Genomic DNA, 25,368 nt, shown 5'->3' with positions numbered 1-25,368 from the left:
AGAGATGTGATCGGCTTTGTCAAAGAGTATATCATTCACAGATTTGGGATTCCTCAAACCATTACAACCGATGGAGGATCGGTCTTCGTATCAGAGGAATTCAGGAAGTTCACCGATGACATGGGGATTAAGCTGATCAGATGATCTTCATACTATGCCCAAGCAAATGGATAGGCTGAAGCGTCCAACCAGAGCCTCATCAAGCTCATAAAGAGAAAGATCGATGAATATCGTAGGCGCTGGCATGAGGTGTTGTCAGAAGCTTTGTGGGCGTATCGTATTTCATGTCACGGGTCCACCAAGACATCGCCGTACCATTTAGTCTACGGCCAAGACGCTATATTGCCATGGGAAATCACGGTCGGATCAAGGCGTGTCGAGTTCCAGAACGATCTGACAACTGAACAATATGCAGCCTTGATGAATGACAATGTGGAGGACTTGATAGAGCTAAGACTTTGGTCATTGGAGAAGATTAAGGAAAACAAGGCTAAAGTTGCTCGTGCGTACAACAAGAAGGTCAAGCCAAAGAATTTCCAGGTTGGAGACTTGGTTTAGGAGGCAGTATTGCCATTGGGAACTAAAAATAAAAAGTATGGCAAGTGGTCTCCAACTTGGCATGGGCCGTACAAGATTGATCAGGTTTTGCCTGGGAATGCATACATGCTCGAGGAATTGGACGGCGTCAAGTTTCCTATTGCTGTCAATGGCCAACACCTCAAGAAGTATTTCCCGAGCATGTGGGAAAGCGAGTAACAAGAGCCGATCAGATCCATCTGACTGTATCGAGAAAGGCCAACACATTGAGTTGGCCAGTAAAAAAAAAGGAGAAAGAGATAGGCCAACACGTTGAGTTGGCCGGTAAAAAAAAGAGATAGGCCAACACGTTGAGTTGGCCGGTAAAAAAAAACGAGATAGGCCAACACGTTGAGTTGGCCGGTAAAAAAAATGAGAGGCCAACACGTTGAGTTGGCTAGTAAAAATACATATGAGAAGCAAGATAGCCGATGTACAACCATCGACTTAAGGTGTTTTAAATGAGTACAAGTGTCAGGTTTTACAGGCAACATCAAATATTTTCTGAATAGTTCTACTAGTTCAGGAATCCTTCTATGGCATGGATGGCTTCTGCATGTACAGCGTCAGCTCTTGCAATGATTTCTTCGTCGTCCTTGTCATCGCCTGATATTATCTGTCGACTCAAGGTGCTTATCTCTGCAAACTCTGCCTGTATTTGTTCAGTCATCTCTTGGGCTTCCTGCTTGGAGTTTGCGATCGAAGCTTTCTCCTCTTGGATTAGTCTTTGGGTATTGCGGACCTTTTCTTCAAGTTCCTTCAGTTCCTTTTCCAAGAGGTTGAGTCGTCTTGTGCTCTCAGAGATATCAGCTTTAGCATCCAGAGTTGCTTTCTTTTGGTTGAGTAGTTTGCACTTCTGAGTGATGTCGGCTTTCAGAGGGATTTGAGAATGACGCTGTTCTATCCTCTGTTGTGCTGCCTTCACCTCTACCCGAAAGAAAGGGAGATGGCCGGCTGGCCAAAGTTTGACTCGAAGTGATTCTGGAAGCTGGGATTATATCTGCTCAAGACTTTCTTTTATCTTGCTGGAATCATCAACCAGAGTAATGATCGGAGCAGATAGTAGATCCTTGATGAGATGAAGCTGATTTGCCAAGTTAGCCGATTGCTGCAAAGATGGTGCTTTTGCTCCAGGGACAGTCAGACCCATTGATGCCAGGTCGAAGAAAAGCAAAACAGAAATGTCAAAGCCCTATGGACATATCTGAAGTTAGAGCAAGGTGCATTTATGAAGCTATCGGCTGGTTCATAATTGGTTCTTGTAATATTACCTGTTCTGAAGAAGAAGCGTTGGGCGGTTCAAGAGCGATCGTCCTAGTAGAGTTTGTGTCGACATCAAGAACATCGACTGTGTCAGCTTGCCCTTCGCTTGCCTCTATCAGTACATTCGGAGTTGCAGTCATCTCATGTTGTACTGGACTTTCTGCATTGGGGATGTCTTCAGCTGCGTCCTGAAAATAAAATTACGGTCAACCAGAGTATATATGCAATAAAGAAAAGGTTTTGGAAAATAAATCACCTGGTTGGTGTTAGACTCTGATGGACTAGGGGAAGCTTGTGCTGATTTCTTGATGACTCACCTCGTGATCATCTTCCTTTTCTTAGTTAGAACTCGGGGGGGCAACAATTGCAGAAGCTTGTCTTCGTTTGGAGGCCGACTGAAGTAAGTCTGGCTGAATAGTCATTATCATTTTCTTCATTGATGGTGATCCCTTACAAAAAAGGACATCAGGAGCAGCTGGAAGGAAGTGGAATGGTTCCTTGTTATTGGCTACAGGTTCTGGACCATCTTGTTGTTGTAGGCAAAGTGAGCAAGGGTTAGCCAAGAGAAATTGGGAGAGGACTTGGAAAGAATGAATGCATAAGTTCAGTACCTCTTCCTCAGGGATTACATATTCGGGATCAATTTGCTGCAGTCGAGGACCTAGAGCCTTCCTAAATACATGTGTTTTCCACATTCCCCACCATGTGCTAAAATCGATTGATGAAGGATCAAAGGACAGATCAGCTGGTATTGGAATGTGGTGATCATCGAACATGCTGTAGCATCTTGAACTGGTGAGACCGTCAGGCAGATCGGCTCTACTCTCCACCAAGTGATGAATATGGAAGTGGGGAGAGACTTGTCCTAAGCCAAATTGCCGAGCTGCTATGTCCGGTTGGTAAGTTTCGTAACCTGGCTTGATAATTCTGTTAGAGGTGCTGATGCCAACAGGAAGGAAGCCAGGTCGGATCATTAAAGAATACAGATGCCGAGTGCTGTTGTCATCGGCAAAACTATCCAGTCTAAAAGCAGTTGGGTTCTCGAAGGATTCAGATTCAGTGAATGAAAAATATAGTGGATCGTCTAGTATTTGTAGAAGACTCTGAACTAGTTCGCTGCATCTGTCGGATTCAGTTTACTGCCAGGAAGACTAAATAAAGCTTGGCCATAACTAGTACATCTAATTGGTTTGCCACTCTCGTCAGGGAAGGAATTCTTGGTCAGGCCTTGGAAGTTTGGGATCTGGTGCTGAAAGTATAGTTGTGCCCATAACTGAATAAACCACCAAGGGCCTCCAGTTCTCAGTTTCTTTTGGTTAAGAAAGTTAGATGTCATCAAATGGAGATATCTGTAGGTTTCTCCAAGGAAAAGTTTGTCTAGGCCAGTGCAGTTGCCATGGGCCAAATGATAGGCCAAGGGAATATAGTTCTTAGTTGGAGCTAAAGAAGGGCCACAGAAGATGAAGTGCTCTAGCCAAAGATTTAAGAAGGTTGTGTGTTCCTTTTCAGTCACTGGGCCTTTTGTTTTCATGTGCTGGTTCATGTAAGTGCCCCAGTTTGTGCAGTTTGCCTTGGAAGAAAGTTTAAAGGGAACTTCTGCAATTTTGTGGGCAGCAGGATTAGGAGATCCAATGTCTAGGCCAGTGATCATAGTGACATCCAGCAGAGTAAGGGTCATGGGTCCATAACCGAAGAGGAAACAGTTCAGAGCATCAGACCAGAAATAGCTGATGGTTTTCAGAAGGTTTTCATCTTTGTCAAGTGGGGACAGTGATAAGCTAAGTGAATCAGCTATGTTCAATTCTTGCCACAAGGGCATATAAGCTTTTGCTACTCTGCTGTACCATGTAGTCCAGCTCTCAGGGGGGTTAGGCCAGGCTCTTAAGCAGTCGGCCCAGAGGTTCAAATCAATGTTTTGATTCACGAAAGGAATCCTATTTGCTTCACAAGAGATCAAATCTATGGGGTTTTCATAGGTTCGTGGGCCAAGGCAGAAAGATTTTGGATTGGAAGGGTGCGGCAGAAGAATGTCTGACAACTGAAGTTCAGAAGTTCAGAAGTATACATATGGTGTCAAGTTTCAGAGTTTAATGTTTCAGAGGCTTAGTAAGCTAAGGAAAACTAGAAGAATTGGGCTGGATGTTACCTTCAGGCCGCAGATTGCCGCATCATCAATTGCAGAATTTGTTGTCTGAGCTGCAGAGTCTGCCATGGTTCAGATCTGTTGACTTAGGGTTTGGTTGCTGTGGGCTCTGATTCGAATTCTGAATGCTTGGAGAAGTTCTTGCTCTTATTTATAGAGCTGGGTTTTCGAATTATGCTCGGATTTGAGAGTTTGTTTCGAGTTCGGGTCAAGGTGGAAGTGATACTATACTCTTGTGCGGGTTGCTTCTAGTTTGAATTTCGTCGGCTCTTGGATATTTATAGAAGCCTGATGCATTGCCATCGGCTTTTTGGAAAATAAATCAAACATACAGTAGTTGAAGGAAATTGACTTCATTAAAAGGTAGGGTTTTTACGAGGAAAAGCCGACTTTTACAAAGGAATTAATCCTTCGGCTTTACAATCCTACTCCTACAGTACTACGTCTACTACTCGTAGGTACCTACGGCGCTTGGGGCTTCGGGTCGGTGCATCCCCGCCGTCGCTGTCGTCGTCGTCGCCGCTGTCGTCGTCGTCGAAGGCGCTGCTGCCGCCCTCGGACCTGAAGTCACTCCAGCCGTCGCCGCCGCCGCTCTCTTCCTCGCTGTCCTCCTCGGAGGACCCGAGGAACCGGAAGGGCTTTCCGCCCATCGGCTCGTCGTCGCTGGAGGGGGAGCCGATCTCCTCTTCCGAGGAGGAGTCGACTCCATTCCAGGAGAACTTGTCGTCGCTGGTACTCTCCGACTCCTCCTGGAACAAGAGCCGGAGGTCTTCTCCTTCGGTCTCGGGCTCGTCCTCCTCGGAAACGACCCCGAAATCGAACTGCTATGCATCCCAATGCAGAGGAGCCAGCGCCTCGTACGCTGCTGTCGGGTCCCATTCGGGAGTCGGCTCTCGACTCTCCGGGATAGAGTCGATGGAAGAGGCGGAGAGGGAAGAAGAAGAAGGAGAAGAGGAGGAAGAAGAATCTCTGTAGGAGTTGGAGCCGGAGGAGGAAGAGATTGCCATGGCTACTGGTTGCTGGAAGATTGGGGTTTTTTCTGTGCTACTTGGCTTTGGAGGAAGAAGAGTTTGCCGTGAAGAAGAGCCAATTCGGGGTGAGGTTAAATAGTGAAAGGATGGAAGACGGATCGGCAGTTTCACATTCTACGAGGAGCCAGTTGCAGAGACATTGCGTCTTCCTTGGTGGTTGCAGTAGTTTTAATGATCATTAACGGGAAGATGAAGCGACGAAGTGGTTTTGGAATTATCATTGCCAAAACCAGGGGGGCATGTGTCATCGCCATAAATTAATAGGGGCCGAAAGCAAGTTGGGCTTAAAGCAGAAGATTAAGAAGGCTTGTAAATCGGCTCTTGCATGAGCATTTGGGCCCTATGGGCCATGTATCTTTAGGTTCAGTTTAGATTCAGTTAGAGATAGAGTCCGATATGGACACATTAGTTTAGATTGTTTCCCAAGTCTCCGGACTATAAATATGGACCCTATGTTATTCATGAGAAAGGAACGTCATGACGTCTCGCAAACAAGAACTCTCGGCGCATCGCCGCCCCTAATCTTAGGGTTTCATTCAAGTAAGCGCCATGCTGCCCTGATCGCTTCTTGCGATCAGGGCAGCGTTGTTCTTACTTTTACCTTGGTATTACTCGTACTGAAGCGTTTTTTTATGGCGAGTAATGCTAGTTATCCTGATGTTCGTATCATGGCTTTTAGTAGATTCATCATGCTTTGATTGTTTATCATCTACGAATATCATGTTGCCTCTGTGCAGTCACGTTTCAATCTTATGCTAATTCTTGTTGCATAGAATTAGTTGCACGGAGGCAACACCTTGCTTCTCTTTTATCTAGTAGATCCAATCTGTTACAGTTTGTTATTATTCTATAAGGATTAGTTCAATATCTGCTAGGTTAGGCCCTGCAAACGGATTGGATGTTCCGGTGATGTAATAGATGCTTTATCTTAGCCTTGATAGGGATTGTTCCGGGAATCGGCTCTTGCTAGTTCTTATGCCTCTATTTTGGGTTATGGTTTGGTTATCTGTTATGTTCGCTAGGCCTAGTTAAATGTAGGATGTTTCGATCTAGCAGTGAGGCTTTTACCGTCGTGAATCAGATCAGCTAGATTTAATTGAAGCAAGTTTTCCATAATTATTTGCTTTATTTATCAATATTCGGATAGATGCAGATCCAATCTAACACCGGGACATGATCGGCTCTTTAAAGCCGATGCAAGAGTTGTCCCGGGGAGCGGACCACAGCTCGGACTTACGTTTCCACGTGTTTGTGTATGCAGGCAAATCGTTGCAAGCACGTTCGCACCTTCCTGATCGGGTATAGGTCAGGTGGCACGCCCGACATTCTCCGGAATCTCCGGGCGCGTGACGGAATTGCGGGCCGTTGACGAGGGAGCAGTGCCTGCCAGCGCCCCGGTGACCTCCCGGCTCTTCGTGTTGCCTGTCGCTGCTCGCCGGTTGGCTTCGACCGACAACAGCATGGGATTATACTGAGATGCCCGGGCTGGATAGAAACATCGTTGAGCATCGGCTCCCGCTTAAGAAAGGATTTCGGCCGTTTCAGCAACCAGCACGGCAGATGAAGGCCGAAGTCCTAGAAGAGGTTAAGAAAGAGGTGCAAAAGATGCTCGATGCAGGATTCATCAGGCCATGTCGGTATGCAGAGTGGATCTCCAGTGTGGTCCCTGTACAAAAGAAAGATGGCCAATGGCGAGTCTGCGTGGATTTCAGAGACCTCAACAGAGCAACACCAAAAGATGATTATCCGATGCCTGTTGCAGAAACATTGATCAACGCAGCAACTGGACATAAGATGATGAGTTTTATGGATGGTAATGCCAGCTACATCCAGATTTTTATGGCCCCAGAGGATGTACACAAGACCGCGTTCTTAGTACCAGGTGCAGTCGGGTTGTTCGAATACTTGGTCATGACCTTTGGATTGAAAAATGCCGGTGCAACGTATCAACGTGCCATGAATTACATTTTTCATGATCTCATCGGCAAGTTGGTAGAGATCTACATTGATGATGCGTGGTCAAGTCCACATCGGCTGGGGGACACCTGGAAGATTTGCGTCAGGTCCTGTAGCGAACTCGGAAATTTGGGCTCAAAATGAACCCAAAGAAATGTGCCTTTGGCGTATCGGCCGGTCAATTTTTGGGATTCCTGGTGCATGAATGGGGAATTGAGATCGGCCTGAAAAATCAAGAAGCTGTGAAGACGATGAAGCCACCTACTACGAAGGAGTTACAAAAGCTCATCGGCAAAATCAACTTTGTCAGACGATTTATTTCTAATCTGTCTAGGCGCATCGAACCGTTCATAGGTTTAGTGAAGATCAAATCCGATGATGAGTTTCACTGGGGGGCAGAACAGCAGCAATCTTTCGATGAAATCAAAGAATATTTATCAAAGCCTCCAGTGTTGGTTCCTCCTCAGCAAGATAGTGTTGTCGGTCAAAACCCACCGGCGAGTAGCGACATGCAACATGAAGAGCCGGGAGGTCGCCGGGGCGCTGGCAGGACTGCTTCCTCGTCAACGGCTCGCAATCCGGCACACGCCGAGGATTCCGGAGAATGCAAGGCGTGCCACCTGACCTATACCTGATCAGGAAGGTGCGAACGTGCTTGCAACGATTTACCTGCATACACAAAAACGTGGAAACGTAAGTCCGAGCCGTGGTCGGCTCCCCGGGACGACTCTTGCATCGGCTTTAAAGAGCCGATCGAGTCCCGGTGTCAGATTGGATCTGCATCTATCTGGATATTGATGAATAACACAAGTAATTATGAAAAGCTTGCTTCAATTAAATCTAGCTGATTCGATCCACGACGGTAAAAGCCTCACTGCTAGATCGGAACATCCTACATGTAACTAGGCCTAGCGAACATAACAGATAACTAAACCATAACCGAAAACAGAGGCCTAAGAACTAGCAAGAGCCGATTCCCGGAACAATCCCTATCAAGGCTAAGATAAAGCATCTATTACATCACCAGAACATCCAATCCGTTTGCAGGGCCTAACCTAGCAGATATGAGCTAATCCTTATGAAATAAGAACAAACCGTAATAGATTGGATCTACTAGATAGAAGAGAAGCAAGGTGTTGCCTCCGTGCAACTAATTCTATGCAACAAGAATTAGCATAAGATTGAAACGTGACTGCACAGAGACAACATGATATTCGTAGATGATAAACGATCAAAGCACAATGAATCTACTAGAAGCCATGCTACGAACATCAAGATAACTAGTACTACTCGCCATCAAAAATGCTTCAGTACGAGTAATACCAAGGTAAAAGCAAGAACAACACTGCCCTGATCGCGAGAAGCGATCAGGGCAGCATGGTGCTTACTTGGATGAAACCCTAAGATTAGGGGTGGCGATGCGCCGAGAGTTGTTGTTTGCGAGACGTGATGACGTTCTTCCTTCATGAATAACATAGGGTACATATTTATAGTCCGGAGACTTGGGAAACAATCTAATCCTATCTTGTCATGATCGGACTCTATCTCTAATCTTGAACTAAATCTAAAGATACATGGCCCATGTGGCCCAAATGCTCACGCAGGAGCCGATTCGTAAGCCTACTTCAATCTCTTCATTATGCCCAACTCACTCTTGTTAATTTATGGCGATAACATATAGGCCGTTCTATGTGTACCTATCCGTGGGTGACACTTCCATTGCTTCGGTGTTAATCCAGAAGTACGACGGCCAGGAGAGGATGGTTTTCTACCTCAGCAGGCGCATGTTAGACGCCGAGACCAGGAATCCTTCTATGACATGGATGGCTTCTGCATGTACAGCGTCAGCTCTTGCAATGATTTCTTCATCGTCCTTGTCATCGCCTGATATTATCTGTCGACTCAAGGTGCTTATCTCTGTAAACTCTGCCTGTATTTGTTTAGTCATTTCTTGGGCTTCCTGCTTGGAGTTTGTGTTCGAAGCTTTCTCCTCTTGGATTAGTCTTTGGGTATTGCAGACCTTTTCTTCAAGTTCCATCAGTTCCTTTTCCAAGAGGTTGAGTCGTCTTGTGCTCTCGGAGATATCAGCTTTAGCATCCAGAGTTGCCTTCTTTTGGTTGAGTAGTTTGCACTTCTGAGCGATGTCGGCATTCAGAGGGATTTGAGAATGACGCAATTCTATTCTCTGTTGTGCTGCCTTCACCTCTGCCCGAAAGAAAGGAAGATGGCCGGCTGGCCAAAGTTTGACTCGAAGTGATTCTGGAAGCTGGGATTCTATCTGCTCAAGAATTTCTTTTATCTTGCTGGAATCATCAACCAGAGTAATGATCGGAGCAGATAGTAGATCCTTGATGAGTTGAAGCTGATTTGCCAAGTTAGCCGATTGCTGCAAAGATGGTGCTTTTGCTCCGGGGGCAGTCAGACTCATTGATGCCGGGTCAAAGGAAAGCAAACCTGAAATGTCAAAGCCCTATGGACATATCTGAAGTTAGAGCAAGGTACATTTATGAAGCTATCGGCTGGTTCAGAATTGGTTCTTGTAATGTTACCTATTCTGAAGAAGAAGAAGCGTTGGGCGGTTCAAGAGCGATCGTCCTAATAGAGCTTGTGTTGGCATCAAGAACATTGATTGTGTTAGCTTGCCCCTCGCTTGCCTCTATCAGTACATTAGGATTTGCAGACATATCATATTGTACTGGGCTTTCTGCATTGGGGATGTCTTCAGCCATGTCCTGAAAATAAAATTACGATCAACCAGAATATATGTGCATAAGGAAGAAGTTTCAGAAAAAATGAATTACCTGGTTGGTGTTGGACTCTTATGGACTCGGGGAAGCTTGTGCTGATTTCTTGATGACTCGCCTCGTGATCATCTTCCTTTTCTTAGTTAAGACTCGGGGGGCAACACTTGCAGAGGTTTGTCTTCGTTTGGAAAACGACTGAAGTAAGTCTGGCTGAACAGCCATTATTACTTTCTTCATTGATGGTGATCCCTTGCAAAAGAGGACATCAGGAGCAGTTGGAAGAAAGTGGAATGGTTCCCCGTTACTGGTCACAGGTGCTGGACCATCTTGTTGCTGTAAGAGAGGTGAGCAAGGATTAGACAAGTAAAAGGATAGAGGACTCAGAAAGAATAAAGTGCACAGATTCAGTACCTCTTCCTCGGGGATTACATATTCAGGATCAATTTGTTGTAGTTGAGGACCTAGAGCTTTCCTGAATACATGTGTTTTCCACATTTCCCACCATGTGCTAAAATCGATTGATGAGGAGGTGAAGGACAGATCGGCTGGTATTAGAATGTGGAGATCATCAAACATGCTGTAGCATCTTGAACTGGTGAGACCATCAGGCAGATCGGCTCTACTCTCCACCAAGTGGTGAATATGGAAGTGGGGAGGGACTTGTCCTAAGCCGAATTGCCGAGCTACTATGACTGGTTGATAGGTTTCATAGCCTAGTTTGATAATTCTATTGGAAGTACTCATGCCAACAGGAAGGAAGCCAGGTCGAATCATCAGGGAGTATAGATGCCGAGTGCTGTTGTCATCGGCAAAGCTATCTAATCTGAAGGCAATTGGGTTCTCAAAGGCTTTAGATTCAATGAATGGGAAAAAGAGAGGGTTGTCTAGACCTTTATAGAAGACTCTGAACCATTTTGCTGCATCTGTCGGGTTCAGTTTACTGCCAGGAAGACTAAATAAAGCTTGGCCATAACTAGTACATCTAATTGGTTTGCCACTCTCATCAAGAAAGGAATTCTTGGTCAGGCCTTGGAAGTTTGGGATCTGGTGCTGAAAGTACAGTTGTGCCCACAACTGAATAAACCACCAAGGGCCTCCAGTTCTCAGTTTCTTTTGGTTAAGCAAGTTAGATGTCATCAAATGGAGATATCTGTATGTTCTCCAAGGAAAAGTTTACCTAGGCCGGTGTGGTTGTCATGGGCCAGGTGATAGGCCAAAGGGAGGTAATTCTTAGTTGGAGCTAAAGAAGGACCACAGAAGATGAAATGTTCTAACCAAATATTTAAGAAGGTTGTGTGTTCCTTTTCAGTCACTGGACCTTTTGTTTTCTTGTGCTGGTTCATGTAAGTGCCCCAGTTTGTGCAATTTGCCTTGGATGAAAGTTTAAAGGGGACTTCTGTCATTTTGTGGGCAGCTGGATTAGGGGATCCAATGTCTAGGCCAGTGATCATGGTGACATCTAGTAGAGTAGGGGTCATGGGACTGTGGCCAAAGAGGAAGTAGTTCAGGGCGTCAGACCAAAAATAGCCGATGGTTTTCAGAAGGTTCTCATCTTTGTCGAGGTGTGATAATGATAAGCTAAGTGCATCGGCTATGTTCAATTCCTGCCACAAGGGCATATAAGCTTTTGCTACTCTGCTGAACCATGTAGTCCAGCTCTCGGGGGGGTTAGGCCAGGCTCTTAAGCAGTCGGCCCAGAGGTTCAAATCAATGTTTTGACTTACGAAAGGGATCCTATTTGCTTCACAAGATATCAAATCTATGGGATTTTTGTAAGCTCGTGGGACAAGACAGAAAGATTTTGGATTGGAAGGATGCGGCAGAAGGATGTCTGACACCTGAAGTTCAGAGATTCATAAATTTACAGTTGGTGTCATGTTTCAGGATTTAATTTGTTCAGAGGCTTAATAAGCTGAAGAAAGTTAAAAGGATTGGGCTGGATGTTACCTTCAGGCCGCAGATTGCCGCATCATCGATTGCAGAATTTGTTGTTTGAGCTACAGAGTCCTCCATGGTTCAGATCTGTTGGTTTAGAGTTTGATTGCTATGGGCTCTGAATCCAATTCTGGATGCTTGGAGAAGTTCTTGCTCGAATTTGTAGAGCTGGGTTTTCGAATTACGCTCGGATTTGAGAGTTTGTTTCGAGTTCGGTTCAAGGCGGAAGTGATACTCTACTCTTGTGCAGGTTGCTTCTAGTTTGAATTTCGTCGGTTCGTAGATATTTATAGAAACCTGATGCGTTGCCATCGGCTTTTTGGAAAATAAATCAAACACACAGCAATTGAAGGAAATTAACTTCATTAAAAGGAAAGGTTTTTACAAGGAAAAAATTGATTTTTACAAAGGAATTAATCCTTCGGCTTTACAATCCTACTCCTACAGTACTACGTCTACTGCTCGTAGGTACCTAGTACCTACGGCGCTTGGGGCTTCGGGCCGGCGCATTCCCGCCGTCGCTGTCGTCATCGTCGCTGGCGCCGTCGAAGGTGCTGCTGCCGCCGTCTGTCCCGAAGTCGCTGCTCCGACCGCCGCCGCCGCCGCTCTCTTCTTCGCTGTTCTCCTCGGAGGACCCGAGGAATCGGAAGGGTTTCCCTCCCATCGGGTCGTCGCCGGAGGAGGAGTCGACTCCGTCCCAAGAGAAAGCGTCATCGCTGATGCTCTCCAATTCCTCCTGGAACAGGAACTGGAGGTCTTCCCCCTCGGTCTCGGACTCGTCCTCCTCGGAGACGACCCCGAAGTCGAACTCCTCTGCATCCCAATGCAGAGGAGCCAGCGCCTCGTACGCTGCTGTCGGGTTTCACTCAGGAGTCGGCTCTCGGCTCTCCGGGATGGAGTCGATGGAAGAAGCGGAGAGGGAAGAAGAAGAAGGAGAAGAGGAGGAGGAAGAATCTCCGAAGGAGTTGGAGCCAGAGGAGGAAGAAATCGCCATGGTTACTGGAAGTGGGGTTTTCTGTGCTACTTGTCTTTGGAGGAAGATGAGTTTGCCGTGAAGAAGAGCCGATTCAGGGTGAGATTAAATAATGAAAGATGGAAGATGGATCGGCAGTTTTCACGTTCTACGAGGAGCCAGTTGCAGAAACGTTGCGTCTTCTTTAGTGGTTGCCGTGTGTTTTAATGAGCATTAACGGGAAGATGAAGCGACGGAGTGGTTTTGGAATTATCATTGCCAAAACCAGAGGGGCATGTGTTATCGCCATAAATTAACAGGGTTAATTTATGGGCCGCGGGTGAGTTGGGCTTAATGAAAAGATTGAAGAAGACTTACGAATCGGCTCCTGTGTGAGCATTTGGGCCTTGTGGGCCATGTATCTTTAGATTCAGTTTAGATTGAGTTAGAGATAGAGTCTGATATGGACACATTAGTTTAGATTGTTTCCCAAGTCTCCGGACTATAAATATGTACCCTATGATATTCCTAAGAAAGAACGTCATCACGTCTCGCAAACAACAACTCTCGACGCACCGCCACCCCTAATTCTAGGGTTTCATAAAAGTAAGTGTCATGCTGCCCTGATCGCTTATTGCGATCAGGGCAGTATTGTTCTTGCTTTTACCTTGGTATTACTCGTACTGAAGCGTTTTTTATGGCGAGTAATGCTAGTTATCCTAATGTTCGTAGCATGGCTTTTAGTAGATTCATTATGCTTTGATCATTTATCATCTACGAATATCATGTTGTCTCTGTGCAGTCATGTTTTAATCTTATACTAATTCTTGTTGCATAGAATTAGTTGCACGGAGGCAACACCTTGCTTCTTTTCTGTCTAGTAGATCCAATCTGTTACGATTTGTTCTTATTCTATAAGGATTAGTTCAATATCTGTTAGGTTAGGCCCTGCAAACGGATTGGATGTTCCGGTGATATAATAGATGCTTTATCTTAGCCTTGATAGGGATTGTTCCGGGAATCGGCTCTTGCTAGTTCTTAGGCATCTGTTTTTTGTTATGGTTTAGTTATTTGTTATGTTAGCTAGGCCTAGTTACGTGTAGGATGTTCCGATTTAGCAATGAGGCTTTACCGTCGTGGATCCAATCAGCTAGATTTAATTGAAGCAAGCTTTTCATATTTATTTGTTTTATTCATCGTTATCCGGATAGATGCAGATCCGATCTGACACCGGGACTCGATCAGCTCTTTAAAGCCGATGCAAGAGTCGTCCCGGGGAGCCGACCACGGCTCGGACTTACGTTTCCACGTGTTTGTGTATGCAGGCAAATCGTTGCAAGCACGTTCGCACTTTCCTGATCGGGTATAGGTCAGGTGGCACGCCTTGCATTCTCCGGAATCCTCGGCGTGTGCCGGATTGCGGGCTGTTGACGAGGAAGCAGTGCCTGCCAGCGCCCCGGTGACCTCCCGGCTCTTCATGTTGCCTGTCGCTACTCGCCGGTGGATTTTGACCGACAACACCAAGATGGATAGATATCGATAAAAACTAAAACAACAGGTAAAACCTATAGAACTAGCAGGTATCGATAAATTGTGAATTAATTTAGACCATACGACAGCGATACGCCCGGAAGTCAAAGCCTAAATATAATTCGATAACTTTTGAATAGATCTGAACGAAGTGACTGCGATGCACCCGGAAGTTAAAGCTCAGATTTACTCGGTAAACGAAAACTTACCAGTAGATCAAGTCGCTCGAATATGAGGCATCCTTGATCAACTCGAAAGAACTCACCGAAAAGAAAAGAAAAGTGGCAAAGTCGCCGAATAGTAAATTGCAAGTAAAAAGTAGAGTTTGTTTGTTGATCGTGTGATAAACCTTTTGCAATGGACGGAGGTATATATTTATAACATGAACTAACTTGTCTGACAAGCAAAATCTAAATTAAAAGGAAATACTAAGATAAATGGACTAAATCTCCTTACGTAGAGTCCTTGCTAATTAAGGTTCCACGGAATGACCGATCCGGCCGCATGCACGATTGCTCACCATGCACCAATTATCCTGGACTCCTTCCCATGCGACTCCTTTTCTTTCTTTATTTTAATCAAAACTTGCCATATACAGGCTGCCTCTGATCTCGTACGTGAAGCCACCTTTATTTTGTCCATCCTCATTTGACTTGTCTTCATTATCAAATAAAATAAACCGGCCAAAGTACTAATAAGGCTTGCTTTCTTCTCTTCCCCACGTGACTTCATATACTCACATGCAAGTTCCCATTACCCTTTTGCTTTAATTGCTTTCATGTGAATCCTTAGCCCCTAGGCTTCCAGCTTTATTGGCAACTGCTGCTGATTATTGGCTTTCCTATTGACACAAAAAGCCGATTGCTTCATAATTCAGAGCACATCGAATTTACCAAAATTTGGTGTCAACAATATCATTGCCACATGTCAACCCTTACTATGATATAAATTTTTTTTGGATTTTTTAAAATATGTGTGTGCCGCATATGAGCCTCTGCTAGTAAGTGAAAGGAAAACTGAGTTTCTGAAAATTTATAGTACTAAAAAAACTCGACCAGAGGGAGAGACGTCCCCATTTTCATCATAAGAAACTTGTGTCGTGACTCAAACCTGGGCTGGCTCAGTAAACCGCTTCTCTGGTGTGTTCGGCTGATCAGTTGCACCGTGAGAGTGTTGGCGAGATTTATAGTACTGGTCAATAGCTCAAATTTCTCATCCGAAATATCAATAATACACACAATGAAGGATTTGCTCACTTCACCCATTGATGCTTCCTTCCAATATAGCCATATTAATTATCAGAGGAATCTAACTAGTTTTGTATATAATGCCAAAGAACATATGGAACCAAATGACGGTGATCGAGTTCAAATGACGTATTAAGATGCCATTAACTTCATGAGTACGAAGTTATGAACATATTGGAACTGCTCGCCACTAAACCAAATTAATGACACAAACAAAAGATACATAGTATGGCTGTATGTCTATCGTCAAACTATACCTGCAGCAAGCTACAATAGGTAAAGATGGAGTCAGATCGAGTTCCAGGCCATCATTGTGTTTGATCAACTTGGTGCTGTTATCAGCTTAGCAGTTACGTGCTCTAAGCGATCGCGACCAAACTCTCAATGTAAGGCAGGATGTGGTGTTCGGAATGGAATGACTGGGCCAGAAAAAACTTGGATCCGTCCCGACGGCCGTACATCACGTTGTGCATCTCCACCACCGCTTCCTCCGCACCTTGGTTCCCCATGTCGTACTTCCACAGCGTGCCGATGGCGTGGGCCACCAGGGTGTCCCCGTCGTCGGCGGCGGCCACCGGCATCAAGTTGTACTGGACGCCGGGGTCCGGGTCGAGGAGGTCGATGCGGCAGCGCAGCGACCACCGCAGCTCCTCGTCGTCGTCGTCGGCCAGCCAGACCTGGAACGACGCGTCCGCGGCGGCGTGCACGTAGCAGAGCTTGCTCCCGTCCTCCAGGTCCAGCATGTCGTCGACGGGGTTCCAGCCGGTGGGAGGGCGCCGCACCACAGCGAACGCCCGGTCCCGCAGGCCGAACCGCATCAGCCGCGGCTCCGGCTCGTCGGCGTGCCAGTAGAAGGCCCGCCGCGTGCACATCGGCCTCTGCACTCCCACGGCGTGCGGCGGGTCCTGCGTCGGCTCCCATGAGCCGCCGCCGCCGGCTCCGAGAGCGAACACCTCGTGGCCGACGTCATCGTCCTGGCCGCCGCCGGCGTACGTCCGGTAGAAGTACCTGGCGACGACGTAGTGTTTGCGCCACCGGTCGAAGCCGAGGGCCACCTGCGGGACGAAATTATCGTAGTCGTAGTGATCCAGCTCGGCGTTGTGGCTGCCAAGCGGCAGCGCGACGAACTCTCCGGTGGCCGGGTTGCAGACGAACACCCTGTCGGTGACGGTGGCGACGGCGACCAGGCCGTCGCAGTGCGCGGGGTCGATGAGGCGCGTGATGCCCTCATCGGGCCAGGCCTTCTCCAAGACGAGCTCGGCGTGGACGATCTCCGGCGGAGCCCGTGCCCGGCGTCGTGGTCCTGGCGGCGGCAGGAGGAGGCGGTGGAAGCTGATGTCCTCGCACGTGGCGCGGTTGTCGAGAGAGTCGATCCGGCGAGGGATGGCGAGCACGGAGGGGTGGTGGTACTGCGCCGCGCGGGACAGCTCGAGGTGGCGGCGGACGAAGGCGGCGGCGGCGATCCCGGCGCGCCAGGAGCGGCACACGCACCTGCAGCGCGCGAGGGACCTGGCCGGGAGGCGGACGAGGACCTCGGAGACCAGCAGGTCGTCCGGGATGATGCTGGCCGCAGCCGTGACCGTGATCCGGCGGCGGCGCTTCTCCATCGATCGTCTGCCTGCTGCATGCTCCTCTGCTGGTAGAGGTGTATATCATGGAGGCACGCCGGCCGAATCCGGGTCGGGGATGATGATTGTGACCAGAGCGAACAAGCACGTCACGAGATCCAATCCAAACTGCAGAGGATTGGAAACGGACTCGGAATTCGATGGACACCATCGTCCTTCCATGATCCAAGATAAATAGTACACAACAAGCACTGCGACCCTCCATCCGCATTCTCGCTGCGTCCTCTCCTGTTTGATCTGCAGGTGGAGCTGAACCCGGTGTGGAAGCAGCGGACGCTGAGGTCGTACTGCGCCGACAAGGGCATCCACGTCGCGGCGTACTCGCCCGCCGCTGGGAGGCCAGACCTGGGACGGGAAAGGCAACGCCGTGCTCGAGCCCCCGGTGCTCGCCGAGATCGCCGAGGCCAGAGGCAAAACCGTCGCGCAGGTACGCCCCACCCACACACGTAGCTAGTCGTGCCGTGCGTGCGCGGTGGCCGGCCAGCAAGGTGGGGAAAGTTCCCAGCGCACTGCGGTGGTCAGTGATGATTGGGTCCGTGGTCCATTCAGTCATTCATGATCCCCTCGAGTGGTGAAAAAGAAAAGACTGCCTCTTCCGTCGTTGGCGTGCTTATAAAATTTCGCTCGATGTTGCTTTCGAGAGGATGATGTGCTGGCGCGTACCGGTACCTCGGACCGGTTGCCACTATACTCATGCTTGTACGCAATGGCAGAACTGGAAAGAAATTTAAAAGGGACCAATAAAACACTGGTGATATTTATTTCTAAGTTTGAGAATTTAACAATTTGCATTAATCTTGTATTGACCGCGCTAATATACACTAGCTAGTTACAATCTATATTATTTAATGGTTATTTAATTATGAAATTACAACTATAAATATTAGGCTTAATTAAAAAAACAATATCTATTGCTCTTCTATCATGCGACACGAAATCAACAATAGTTTACAGGGCATAGCGAATCAAGAACCATATATTTATATAGGTTTAAACTGGAGAAGTATATATATAGACAGAAGCCATGGTTGTGATGGCTAATGCGATCGCATTAGTGGAACAGGTGAGTTTGCTGTTGCCGTCCATCTCGGCTATGGTCGCCTGCCTGCTTGCCGACGACGGTTTGTCATACATTCGCGTGATGCCGATTGTGAGACGTGAGTCCATCTAGCGCCCTCCGCCGAGATGCTGATGGAGTTGTGAGTATGTAGTCACTAGCGAGCTGTCATGGAGCAAACTTCCGAGACTAGATATCTACATTGTGGATTTCCAAACAACTAAATGATACGATAGGCTTTTGTTGTGGCTCAAGTGGGCTAAGATTAAGCTAAGGTTAATGGCTATCTAAAGGAAAATTATGTTGTTAGGGGCCTTGGCTCCTGCCGGCCAACCCCAATTCCACCGCTGCTTGTCCGACTAGTCACTGCTCTCACCTACTGGTCCTGTGTTAGTAGACTACTTCCTTTTCTTTGCGAGAGAGAGAGAGAGAGAGAGAGAGAGAGAGAGAGAGAGAGAGAGAGAGAGAGAGAGAGAGAGAGAGAGAGAGAGAGAGAAGCTCAGTAGCCTGCTGCCTAGGTTCAATTTCGTGGTGTTATTGGGGGAACATCAGACATCAGATGACTCGATACTCCTAGGTGCGGTCCAGGAAAGTTACTAGCGCTACTATCTAAAGTAGAAGCATTTTTCCTTCTTTGGCTTCAGGTGTCACTGCAGTGGATATACGAGCAGGGAGTGACATCCATCGTCAAGAGCTACAACAAGGAGAGGCTCAAGCAAAACCTCGAGATCTTCGACTGGGAGCTCACCGACGAGGGCCGCCTCAAGATCAGCCAGATCCCACAAAGGAAGATCGTCAATCATAGTGGCTTGTTCGTGCAAGAGGGTGAGTTCACGTCCGTCGATCCAGCAGACCTAGAGATTGTGGAGGAATAGAGATGCAGCTCATTATCCGTTAATCATAGTGCCTGTTGATGTTAGTTTCCCATCCCCGGCCCGCTCATTCCAGCGAAGATTGTAAACCGCCATTTTCAGACACTCTGGTCGAAGTACAACTATTTGAGTTTATCAGACTAGTTCAGACATTCTGACCAAAGCACAAGGGATGTGAAATTGTCACGGCCTCATACAGAATGTTAGTTCAGATGTTGTGTTCAAAGTACAGCGATGTGAACTTCTCATGATATCATGAGGACAGCATGCTGATTCTTCTTCTAATAAGTTTGAACATTTTAAAAAAAAGGGAAAAGTCTATTTTTCAACCCTGAACTATCACGATAGTCCGATTTTGGCCCTTGAACTACGAAACCGGACATACTACACCTCCAACTAACGAAACCGTTTGAAAAGCAACCCTGACTCAGCCAAAGGCGGTTTTGCTACAGTAAAATTTCCGAATTTCTGGAATTTCACACCTCTCTCAATTAAATAATAAAGAAAACATAGTTAATATTGTCTAAAAATCATGATATTTTTTTGGGAGTTATATCAAAAGACAAGGAATCTATTTTGGCTAGATGTGCTACAATAGACATAAAGGAATTTGAATTATAAAATTTTAAAAATAGGTAGAATTCAAAATTCCTTGAATTTTTAGGTCAGCTAAACCTATGATAAAAATGCATTAAAAATATGATAATTCATAATTTTTTATTTAGTTTAGTTAGGTACTTTTTATTGGCCCAAGTTCTATAGAAAATTCATAAATTAAAATTTGAGGAATCAAATTTGATTCAAATTTGAGCATTGCGAAGGAATTCAAAAACTTTCATAAAAACTTAGGCCAATAAAAAATACCTTATTAAACTAAATAAAAAATTATGAATTATCATATTTTTATTTCATTTTTTATCAAAGGTTTAGCTAACCCAAAAATTCAAGAAATTTTAAATTCTACCCATATTTAAAATTTTATAATTCAAATTTCATTATGTTTAATGTATCACATCTAGCCAAAATAAATTCCTTGTCTTTTTATCTACCTCCCAAAAAAATATCATGATTTTTAGACAATATTAACTATGCTTTCTTTCTTATTTAATTGAGAGGTGTGAAATTCCAGAAATTCGAAAATGTTGCTGTAGCAAAACCGCCCTCAAAACAGCTTGCTACAGTACTCAAGGGGGTGATTCGGACGGTTTTGCCAGTTTGAGGGCCTATGTTACCCGGTTTCGTAGTATGAGGTTGAAAAACAGACTTATTGACTAGTTTGAGGTTGTAAAATAGACTTATCCCTAAAAAAAAGTGTTGAGTAAAAACAATAAAAGACATTCTCATTCCACTTACATCGAACTTCTCAAACTGGCACAATGCTAAAGCTTCCCCTTCTAAACCTTAAGGTCGGGGGTTTGAGTCCCCGGCCACCAAAAATATTTTTGCTTCTTATTGCACCAGGGCGGTTTACTGTCTACCCGCCCCTGTAAAAGGCCTTTTACTCTGGCCCTGTAAATGGATATTTATAGGCCCGCCCATATAAAACATTTCTAGAGACAGGCCGGCCTTTAGTGTGGGGCCCGCTTGGCTTGATCATAGGTAGACTCCGTTTGCGCCCGCCTATGATCTAAAATCCCAAACCCCGGACAAAGTATTTTTGGAATAGTGATTGTCACATAGAAGACATGTTACAAATATTAGGGTACATAGAAATATTGTATGTTACAGAAAACAGATTTATTTTTACACTACAAGACAAAATATTACATGATACAGAAAATAAATTTATTTGTACCCTACAGAAAAAAAAAATTTGCCATCCCAACTGACAGACTTCTCATGAATTATTGGATTTGCTGAAAAGCTATAGATCACACTCTCGTGTGATGTAGGCTGCTTCCTGCAATAGCACTGAGTAGCCTAGGCATTGGAGGCATTTCTAGTTCGCATATTCCCTCGAGAAACTGTACCACCTCAATCATCGTGGGCCGATCAGACTCAAGATCTTGGATGCACCAACATGCGACTTTGCAAACTCTTTCAGCTTCCTCTATGTTCACCTCACCATGCAAGTTTGCATCCACAATGCTCAGAATATCTCCATGGAGAAGCTTGTGTGCAACTTGCACAGGTAAATAGTCTCCTTGGCCTTCAGTATGACTGGACGAATGTTCAACACAGTTCCTCTTTCCCGACACGATTTCTAGCAAGACCATCCCGTAGCTGTAAACATCGATTTTGGGAGTAATAGGCATTCCACTGATCCATTCTGGAGCAAGATATCCGACAGTTCCTCGCATTGTAGTCACAACACGGCTGAACTCCCTCCCAAGTAACTTGGCCATCCCAAAATCTGCAATTTTTGGAACAAAAGATGCATCTAGAAGTATATTCTGTGGTTTGATGTCACAGTGTATGATGCAATCTCGGCAGCCATGGTGCAAGTATCCTAGACCTCTAGCAACTCCAAGAGCTATTTGGTATCTCATGTTCCAATCTAAAACTGTGCCACAACTTTGGAACAGGTGAGAATCTAGGGAGCCGTTTGGCATGTACTCGTACACGAGTAACCTCCTATCACCTTCGCAGCAAAACCCGATCAATTTCACTAAGTTTATATGCTGGATGACTCCAATTGAATTTACTTCTGCCCTGAATTGTTTCTCTCCTTGTCGATCACCATCAAGCCTTTTCACTGCTATGGCAATCGAGTCACTTAAGAACCCCTTGAATACAGAACCAAAACCACCCGCGCCTAGCTTCTCCGAGAACTTTTTGGTTGCATCTTGCAAATCAGCATTTTTGAACGCAATTATGCCAACGCTACCTTGATCATTGCCTACTGTGGGTCTAGACCACTTCCCATTTCTCCTCCAAATCACTATGAGGAGAATAAAAACCAAAGCGACAATGCTCGTGCCAATGGCAACACCAATGATCATGGCAGTCCTATTGCCTTTCCCAGTCTCTAACTCTTTTGCAGCAAGGCGAAGGTAAATCATTTCTTGATTACCGTCAGTAGCTACATTAAGTAAGTCGCCATGCCAGATAGAGCAACCATCTTTGCCGTAAGAATATGCAGTGCAAGAGCAATTACTCAAACAAACTTGTGCGCACTCATTCGCGCTAGACACATTTGGCATGGTTTGGCGGCCATCCTGGGGCAACCTAATGCCTGGCATAGGGTAGAATTTGTCTGCCACAACGGTTTCATTTCCATGGTCTACGCCGCAGTTCAATGGAGTGTTTCTGATGCACCCTCCTGTTCTGTCCTCAATCTCCCAATCCGCAGGTGATTTCAAAGAGAACCCCCTCATGCAGTTACAGAAAGGATCTGCATCAGAAGTGCTTTCTGAGCAGATGGTGAAAGGCCCACAGACAGCATACACATCACACTGTTGTGCTGGTTGATTGTTCACTGTCATCCAATCTTGCCCAGTCCAAACGCGCACTTGGTTTCGACCAGAGACATCCAGCACACAGGCTATGATTATGCGCTCATCAAAGATGTTGTAGGTGTAGTAAAGCTCTTGGTCGTTGTCGACGAACGTTTGATTGGCTATAGAGGAACCTGCAGACATCTCCGGTATGGCGCTGAAGAATCTACCATTCCAAGTGCTGGACCAATACATAGAAGATGAGTTCCACATCATCCTGCCAACCCCATCGTGGTCCATCCTCGAGGAGTATAGACCTGAGGACAGATCGATGGAATTCTTCCTCGAAACAAGTCGGCGGTTCAAGCCGGTGACCTTGTTCCATCCAATCTTTACACCAGGTAGCATGGTGTCTGTTGGGTAGTCGAAGCTTTCCCAGAATGTGAGTGAAGGGTTGGAGGAGCTCCGTAGAACTAGGTTGCCATTGCCCAAGAGCACAGCGACGGTGTCATTGGTTGTTGTGTTTGCCCGGGTAGACCAGATGGTGGTGCCCTGAGCTAAGACAACCATGTTGCCGTCGCCGGAAATGATGAGCTCCGGCGAAGTGGAATTGGAGATGGGATTGTCCCTGTTGGCTGTCCACACGGGGGTCAGCACGGGGACTTTATCAAAACATATGCCGAGGTAATAGGAGGCCCCTGTTTGGAGTTGGAAGAAGCTGAGCGCGAACTTGCCATTGCCCGAGACAAGCTTGTCGTGGCCGGCAAGTGCATGGCCGCGTCGGAGCGTGTCTGCGGCGGCGGAGGGCGAGGGTGCGTGCAGGATGATGACGAAAAGGAGCACGGAGAGAACAAAAGGACGGAGAAGATGCATGACAGAGATAAATGGCGAGCTGCTGGGGGGGATGGACCAACGGGAGATAACCAAGTTTTGTTTGAGGAAAAGGGAGAGAAGGAATTGAAGCTGCTAGCTAGCTTGGCAGTGCTCTGTCCGGTGCCCGGTGGTGGGGGCTAAATAGGGGTAGTGACCAATCTTAGTGCTGTCGCTATTTTCGACGACTTGCTCAAGTCAAGAGTCCAAGAAACGGAGGACTACTATTGGCATTCAATGCACGTTACTGATCTTTCTTCCTTTAATTTTCTTTCTAGATAGAGCATCTTCTATATTTTTTTACATCTATTATCTTATTATTTGACCAACAAACGGAGCTTTCACGTTCGCTCTCAAGGCCTAAAAATTCCCACATTAATCGGAGAAAAATAGAAAAATAAAAATTACCTACCACTGCCATTACGATAAAAAAATAACCTAAAATACCCTAATGCCTAATTAAAAATCACCCACCAATGCCATTATGAAAAATTAAATATAAAATACCATTTAGCTATGTATCATTTACAAATATATACTATTAATAAAAACTAAAGCTAACAACAATCAATCAAAATGAAATGAAAATAAAAATAATTATCTGCATAATATTATTAATGCTCAACAAATCAAATTGTTATTATAGGTAGATCATAGTTGAATTGTTTTAATCAATAATAAAATATAATTTATAATAATGAACATGATGATGTATGGTAAAAAAGTAGTATAATCTTTAAGTAAAGATACAACGACATGCAAATTTTTGAATTTTCAATACTAGCAGTGTAAATGCGCGGACTATACGCTTAGTTTTCTTGATGGGAAAGGCACTTATATGAATTAACTTGGGTCAATTTTGCGGCCCTCCGCCATCGCCACGTCGTTGCACTTGGCGTACTTGTCCACGAGCATGTTCCACGCCACAGAGTGCACAGTTTCATTACACTGTTATCTCCATTAAGATTGGCTGGACGTCCAACTACTACTACTCCCAGCCGGAACCTCCACGTCTCGGTGCCCAATCATTTCGATCCATTCGTTGTTTCACGCGCGCGTCTTCCTGATCCCGATCAACACGGGGCATCGTCGCCCAGGCCGGCGCCTCCATTCGATCGGCGCATTGGTATTTCTCATCGGACCGGCGCCGCCTAGGAAACAGCCGGATTGAACCTGCCGTGCCGGCCAGGCCAGGTTGGGGGAAATTTCCAACGCGCTGCGGGTGGGTCGTCGTCTCGGGCCCCCCCGGCCATTCATTCAAGTGGTGAAAGGGAAAAGGCTGCCTCATTCTTCTTCGGCCACATTAAGTGGTGCCTAATTTCGCTCGATGTTGCTGTCGAGAGGAGCGCCGTGAAACTTGAGCTACTTGATTGAGAATGGTGTGGTGGCGTGGTACCTCAGACGGCCGGGTTGCCGCCATACGGCCCATACCCTTGCTGTCCAACGTACTAGTCACTGCTCTCGAGTGCTGCTGATGCGTAGTAGCTTAGGTCCTTCCAAATAAGGCCCTGTTTAGAATCGAGTACGCTTAGCTTATAAGCAGAAAAAGCAAATTAATCCCGCCAAACTAATCGCGTTGGACGCGCATCGGCCGGCCGGCCGCAGCAGCGAAACGCCGAAAATGAACTAGGCGCTGGAAAAACGCAGAAACGCCACACGATTTTTTAGCTCGCGGTTCTAAACAAGTAAGTCACCTATTTATAAGTCATATAACTTAACCAGTGACTTATAAGTCAGGGGTGTTTGGTTGTTAAGTGACTTAAAAGATATGGACTCCACGCAAAAAAGAAGGACTTATAAGTTTTAAGTTGGGGTGCAGCTATTTAAAATTTATAAGTTGAGGTGACTTATAAGTTAGGATTGTTTGGCAAATTAAGTCACTTTTTCATTTTTTAACTTATAAGTAGGTGACTTATTTGGAACCAAACAGGATCTTAGATGTGTCTGGTTGTGCTCGCTGTGCAGCGAGCTACAACACCCAGAGTCTGCTCTCTGCTTTGTGCTGACTCTGTTCTACCAGCTGCTTCTCTAACCAACTAATAGTATTTTTCTCTTACACTAAATCAGCACCTGCCACCAACCAACCAGCAGTACTACACAGCTTGAGTCTGCTCTCTGCTGTGTGCTGGAGCAATACTACACAGCCGGCAAGGCAACCGGCACAACAGAACAGCGCAGGATCTCATA

At 46.0% G+C, this 25,368-nt stretch overlaps 2 protein-coding genes across 2 annotated transcripts; both read right to left on the bottom strand.

The window, feature by feature from the left end:
* Positions 1 to 15,474: 15,474 nt before the first annotated feature.
* Positions 15,475 to 17,523, bottom strand: LOC120699900 (F-box/LRR-repeat protein At2g43260-like). The gene has a single exon (XM_039984014.1). The coding sequence runs from the start codon at positions 16,982 to 16,984 to the stop codon at positions 15,737 to 15,739; it is 1,248 nt and encodes a 415-aa protein (XP_039839948.1). The 5' UTR covers positions 16,985 to 17,523; the 3' UTR covers positions 15,475 to 15,736.
* A 3,080-nt stretch (positions 17,524 to 20,603) lies between these two features.
* LOC120699899 (G-type lectin S-receptor-like serine/threonine-protein kinase At2g19130) lies at positions 20,604 to 23,282 on the bottom strand. The gene has a single exon (XM_039984013.1). The coding sequence runs from the start codon at positions 23,182 to 23,184 to the stop codon at positions 20,806 to 20,808; it is 2,379 nt and encodes a 792-aa protein (XP_039839947.1). The 5' UTR covers positions 23,185 to 23,282; the 3' UTR covers positions 20,604 to 20,805.
* Between the last annotated feature and the right edge of the window lie 2,086 nt (positions 23,283 to 25,368).

The sequence above is a fragment of the Panicum virgatum genome, chromosome 3K (assembly GCF_016808335.1).
Source record: "Panicum virgatum strain AP13 chromosome 3K, P.virgatum_v5, whole genome shotgun sequence".
Lineage (NCBI taxonomy): Eukaryota > Viridiplantae > Streptophyta > Magnoliopsida > Poales > Poaceae > Panicum > Panicum virgatum.
The sequence above is the reverse complement of the archived record's forward strand: the minus strand, read 5'-3'. Positions and strand labels throughout refer to the sequence as shown.

What these genes read in the sequence shown, in the direction of transcription:
- LOC120699899 (XM_039984013.1), bottom strand. Translation starts at nt 23,184, where the DNA reads ATGCATCTTCTCCGTCCTTTTGTTCTCTCCGTGCTCCTTTTCGTCATC.
- LOC120699900 (XM_039984014.1), bottom strand. Translation starts at nt 16,984, where the DNA reads ATGGAGAAGCGCCGCCGCCGGATCACGGTCACGGCTGCGGCCAGCATC.